This window comes from Nestor notabilis, unplaced genomic scaffold (genome assembly GCF_000696875.1).
Source record: "Nestor notabilis isolate BGI_N333 unplaced genomic scaffold, ASM69687v1 scaffold1916, whole genome shotgun sequence".
In the NCBI taxonomy this organism is placed as follows: Eukaryota; Metazoa; Chordata; class Aves; order Psittaciformes; family Psittacidae; genus Nestor; species Nestor notabilis.
The window spans coordinates 9,411-15,168 of NW_009934038.1; the positions used below are offsets into that span (position 1 = coordinate 9,411).

The 5,758-nt window shown below is 57.1% G+C and overlaps 1 protein-coding gene across 1 annotated transcript in view; it reads left to right on the forward strand.

Moving 5' to 3' along the window:
* Positions 1-464: 464 nt before the first annotated feature.
* The window catches only part of PPL (periplakin), a gene marked incomplete at its 5' end in the record, with an annotated part of 10,523 nt that continues 5,229 nt past the window's right edge, over positions 465-5,758 (forward strand). The window contains 9 exons of the mRNA XM_010017131.1: positions 465-564; positions 1,032-1,186; positions 1,643-1,763; positions 2,210-2,335; positions 2,586-2,627; positions 2,743-2,904; positions 3,449-3,556; positions 4,072-4,167; positions 5,189-5,311. Coding sequence (XP_010015433.1) covers positions 465-564; positions 1,032-1,186; positions 1,643-1,763; positions 2,210-2,335; positions 2,586-2,627; positions 2,743-2,904; positions 3,449-3,556; positions 4,072-4,167; positions 5,189-5,311 — 1,033 coding nt within the window. The remainder of the gene's footprint in view (positions 565-1,031; positions 1,187-1,642; positions 1,764-2,209; positions 2,336-2,585; positions 2,628-2,742; positions 2,905-3,448; positions 3,557-4,071; positions 4,168-5,188; positions 5,312-5,758) is intronic.

The following is a 5,758-nucleotide window of genomic DNA, read 5'->3' on the forward strand; positions in this document are numbered from 1 at the left end:
GGGCATGGAGGGGCCGCAGCAGGGGCGCCAAGGCAGGGGCTGCCCTGGGCACGGGCAACAGCCTCAAACTATGTGCATGGGGTCTAGGTCCTCCCTGCTGCTCTTCATGAAGGAGCCCGAGCCCCCGTCCCCTGCAAATTGTTCTTTTCCTCCTTGCTCCGAAGCCAGGGGAGGCTCAGGCTCGCCTATGGCATGGCTCCCGTTTCCCCTTGTAGGATACACTGTGTCCCCACCCGCCACCCCCCTCCTGGCAGAGCAGAGTATTTTGGAAAGTGCTGGGAATGCTGCAGTGAGTCACAGGCAGCTGCAGGGTCTGGCAGGCTCCACTGGCCCCCAGCCACCCCTGGGGTCACAGCACCCCGAGGGCAGCCCCGGCAGCAGCCTGGGGCCGGGGGCGTGCCCCGGCAGCAGCCTGGGGCCGTGGCCGTGTTTGTGGGGTGATGAGTCCCACTCTTTGTCCCCAGCATCTCCAGCAGGGAGCTGACTGAACTCATCGAGCGCCTGCAGAAAAATGCCGACCAGGTGGAGAAAAACATCGTGGAGACTGACTCCCGGATGCAAAATGTAAGCACACGGGCTTCGAGCAGCCCTGTCCCTCCCGCTGCAGCCCGCCTGCTTTGCTGCCATCTCCTCTCCCCCAGCACACGTGTGCGTGGCTGCCCTGCCCTGCGGTGGGTCTCCAGGCTGTGATGAGGGGGGCCTGGCTTCCCCGGGCTCATGGGAGGGTGTAACAGGCAACAGGGCCCCAGAGTTCTTCCCTACCCAGGCAGGCAGCTAGGATGGAGGAGAGTGGTCTTGAATCATCCCCCTCTTCCAGAGGGTATAATGCAGCCCGAGGTGATGTGGCCCCCCAGCCACAGCCCTGCCTCAGAGCTGACACAGGGGAGGGAAAGCAAAATACACCACTGGGAGGATGGGAGACAGCAAAGCTCCTGCCCATCTCTGGTGCCCAGGGACAGCGTGGTGGGATGACCTCTTAAATACGGTTTATTTTCCTCTCGTGACCCTTCCTCCTGCTCTCTCCTGGCCAGGACTTGCACAAGATCAAGGCATGCCAGGTAGCACAGTACAAGGACCTGACCGCGCAGAAGCTCACCGAGTCTGACAAGCTGCTGTATGTGCTGGATGGGGACGCAGCCATCGCCCGGCACATGAAGCACCCCCAGGGTGACATGATCACAGAAGAGTGAGTACTCCAGAGCCTCGCAGGGAGGAATATGCTTCTCCAGGGGCTCTACTCAGCTCCTGCCTGCAGCTAGCAGGTCACCACAGGCTTCTCTATACCCCACTTCACGTGAAGGTGCATAACTCACAGCCATCCTTGGGCATGCGTAGAGCGAGAACAGCTACATGCCTGCTGATGGCAGCTCTGCACAGAGCATAGAGGGGTGGCATCTGCCCACGGTGCAGGCAGATCACACTGTCCCCCTGCTCCAGCTTGCCCCGAGTGGGTGAATGTGCTGAGCAGCCCCAGGCAGAGGATGGCTGCACAGGGGCCTCTGCCCTCTCCCTCCCCAGCCCATTGCACAACGCGGCTGCTGCAGCCCACCTGCAGCACTGGGCTCTCCGAGGGCCCCTAAGGCCAATCTCCCCCCTCTATACCCACATCCTGCATCCCACCCTCATCTTTCCCTTCCTGCAGCATCCGGCAGCTGAAGGAACGAGTGGCAAACTTGCGTGTGAAACATGAACAGATCTACAGCTTCCCCCTGCAGCATATTGAGCCCCAGGTCAACTGGACAACAGTGATTGAGGAGAAACAGGTACCAAAGGGACCATCAGTGCCACTACCTGGCCAGTAGCACCCGCTGGGCAGGACCTCATACATCTCCCTATGGAGAAACAGGCTCTTGGAAACTTTCCTGGCATCTTTAATGCTGGGAGCAGCAATCAGCATGGGAAGGAGCTGGGGTGCTGGGCGGCAGGGGAGGGTGCAGAAGTCAAGGCCACTTCATGGCCCTCATTTTTTTATTTTATCCCACTCTCTACACCATTCCAGCCAGAAAAGCATTAAAACACCCCAAATGGGCTTTCCCACAGCTGCCCTCCAGCATAGCCAGTTTCACCATATGCTCCTGGGCATCCACACACTGCCAACACTGGAGCCCATCCAAGCCCAGGTCCGCAGCCACCTCCAAGAGGCATTTCCTAGGTCTCAGCCACCTCATCCCATTTCCTCATCACTAACCCCAGCTCCTGTGCACTGCAGGACGCATTAAGCAGCAAGGGCTTCGGGACCGACCTGCCACTGGTCAACAGCCAAGTAGAAGAGCACAACATCTTCCACAATGAGGTCATGGCCATCGGCCCGCACATCGCCAAGGAAGGCAGCAAGGTCAGTTCTGCCCTCTCCCTGCTGCCCCTGCCCCAAGCTGCTCACAAAGATGAGGGCATCCCACCACCCAAGCTGCTACAGCCAGGTTGGGTGGGCGCCCGGATCCACACCTCAGAGCTCAGCATCACACACCAACTCTAGCTGTACAGTGAAGCACATCCCATAAACCCCACATCCCCCTCCATCAGCAAGCCCCTGCCGGGGCAGAGACACACTCCTAACTGTTGCCTTGCTTCTCTTCTCTTACCAGGAATACATGAGTGACTTCCAAGACAAGTACCAGAAGCTGTTGGTAAGAGATCTCTGGAGCCCTGGGGACAAGGGATTCCCTTTGGTAGGGGTCCCTTGTTGGGTGTCCTGGCCAGAGAGGAGCTTTGGGCTGAGCTCTCCATTTTGACCCTTCCCAGGCTGGCTCCCAGCAGCGGCAGCAGGATCTGAACTCCCTCCAGGACTACATGCAGCGCTGCACCAACAAGCTCTACTGGCTGGATCAGCAGGCAAAGGACAGGACCCATTACGACTGGAGCGACCACAACCTGGACTACCCCAGCCGGCGCCGCCAGTATGAGGTGTGCACGCGCCCGCCGCACCCCGTGCCGGCTGGGTGCTGGGCACTGAGCTGGAGAGCGGGCTGGGGGCTGGAAACATCCCGTGCCTCAGTTTCCCCCATTCCATCATGAAGGAGGCTGGATGGGGCTTGGAGCAACCTGCTCTAGTGGAAGGTTTCCCTGCCTGTGGCAGGGGGTTGGAACTGGATGAGCTTTAAGGTCCTTTCCAACCCAAGTCATTCTGTGATTCTGTGAAGCACTTTGGGATGTGCAGATGACAGTGTACGAATAGTAAGGTTAATTCTTACCTCCTGCCAAAGATAACACGAGGAGGAAGCCCAGTGGCTTTCTCATTCTCCTTTTCCTTATCTCAGCATCCACTTGGCAAGAGTCACATCTTTAGCAACATCTGCAAGGGAAGGAAAAGCAAAAGCTGCAGTGGGGGAACATCACACTGTCTGTCCTGTGAAGCTGTTCAGGCCCTTTCAGAATAGCTCTGCCACAGGACGCAGCCAGAGTTTCCCCTCTTTGCATGGGGATCAGTATCTTGCCTCTCTCCATCTAGAACTTCATCCACCGGAGGCTGGAGGAGAAGGAGGAAGCCATCAACAAGCTGCACGCGGATGGAGATCAGCTGCTTGCCCAGAATCACCCCGGGAAGAATGCCATTGAGGTGAGCATCAGGGATGGGTTCCAGGTTCCCACCCGCCCCAGAGCTCAGGGGACTCACCCAGCCCTTCTCTAATGTGGGACCTGGTGCCAACGTGACTCTTGACTTGACTTCCCGGGATGCCAAGTGAGAAAATAGTCTCCTTCACTTGCAAGTGTGTAAACACCATCAGAGGAGCTGAGATAAACATAAGGAGCTCTTCTCATCTTCTTCATTCCTGTGGCAATTACTCTGTGCCTGCCTACAAAGGAGAAATTATGGTGGCAAGTTCCACCTTTGATGGGAAGATGGACATAAGGCAACAAGATTTGCCACCTCCTTCCACCCAGCCCCACGTTCCCATCAGAGCATCCCAGCTTTGGACTAGCTCTCCACTATTCCCATCCTAGCTTTGACCTGAGAGCAGCCAGCTGGCTTCAGAGGCAGCAAATGGCTTGTTTGCTCAAGCTGGAAACTGGTACTTTCTGGTGGTGCCGTAGGCCATCTGCTGATATCCAGCTTCCACCCCTGTGTTGCAGGCTCACATCGAGGCAGTGCATGCTGACTGGAAGGAGTACCTCAACCTGCTGATCTGTGAGGAGAGCCACCTGAAGTTCATGGAGGACTTCCACAAGGTACCAGATCCCTGGGGGCAGCAAGGCGCTGGCATTCACTCTGCGCAGCCCAGAGAATAGGTGCTGAGCTGCAGGAGAGCCCAGAATATGAGCAATCTCTGGCTGCTCTGGAAACAGAGCAGAAGAGATGGAGTGCTCTAGTCTATGGGGGTGTAAGGCTAGGAGGACCACCCTGAGCTGCTATAACGCAAGTCATAACTGCTCAAAAGCCAATAACTGCTTGGCCAAAGCATGACTTGCAGGAAGCATCTGCTCAGTGCCAAGGTTCAAGAGCCACAGCCCAGTGTCTGCAGGACAATCTTGTCTGCAGTACAGCAGAGGTGTCTCATAGAGGTACCTCACCCCCTAAAACAAGGCAAGGGGAGACCCTGCATGCTCCACTCGGCAGTGGAACAGGTCCACATGGGGAAATGACACCTGCAGAAAGCAGAGCTGCGCCCCGGGAGCCCTGTGCCAGGGCTCAGCACCCAGCTGAGCTCGACAGACAGATGTCTGTGGATAAATGGCATCCGCCAGCCAGGGAGGCTCTGCAGGGAGCAGGTTGGGCTGGATTCCTCTCCCACAGCCTGGGTGTGTTGATGTGATGAGTCTGTTGCCAAAACTGAACTGTGGTGCCCAGCCCAGGCAGTGCTTTTTGTGGGGATCTGTCAGAATAACTGCCTCAGGGGGTGGTTTGTGTGTGGAAGGGCTTGGTTCTGCCTTCTCCTCAGCACTGGCAATGGAGGCACCACACACCATCCAGCTGAAACAAAAGTGAGGGCAGGGAAAGGTGGGATTTAACGACACTGCAGAAGAAGACCACAAAATAAGCTGCCCTTGGTTGTCTTGACAGTTCTGTTGTCCTGAGCATGAGACACGGCAGTTCCTTGCCTTTCTCCATGTACTTCCAGGTGTCCGCATGCCTGTCATAGCTCCTGGTGGCTGTCCCTGCTCTAGGCAGTGAGAGGACAAGGGTGCTGGGGTGGGTCTGCTCCATGTTCCAGCAGGACCCTCTCTCACAAGAGGCTTGGCCTTTCCACAGTTTCAGAAAGATACTAAGGATGCCCAGGAGCTCTTGAAGAAAGTGGATACAGACCTGGACCAAAAATTCAGCCCGGAGTTCAAGGACAGATACCAGCTGGAGTCTCTCCTCCGGGAGCTGGATGTGAGTATTGGTGCAGGCAGGTCTGCAGGGGTGGCAGCAGCAGGAGGTGGTGTCCGTTAGGCACCAAGGGAGGGACATCCCTGCTGGTGCAGGCATCTAGCCCAGCTTTCACCATGGCGACCAGTAGGACCACAATGCTGCCTCCCTTTGCCTGGCTTTAACACAACTCTTCCTTCCCCTCCAGCTAAGAGATTGCCTCTCCCATAGCAACCTAATTGCTCACTGGGCTGGTTTTCATTTGTTCTCTCTTGAGTTAGTGCTCAGTCAGGGCGGGAGCAGAGTTAGACCTGCTGCCAGAGGAGGTGTGGAATGTGCTGTGCTACGAGAGCCCGGCACTGGGAGAGATCACCCACTTGGAAAGGGCTGTGCTGAGCCCAGCCACTGGCCCAGCCCCAGCCCCAGCATGCTGCAGCAGGCCCAGATGATGCACATGTCCCAGCACAGCTG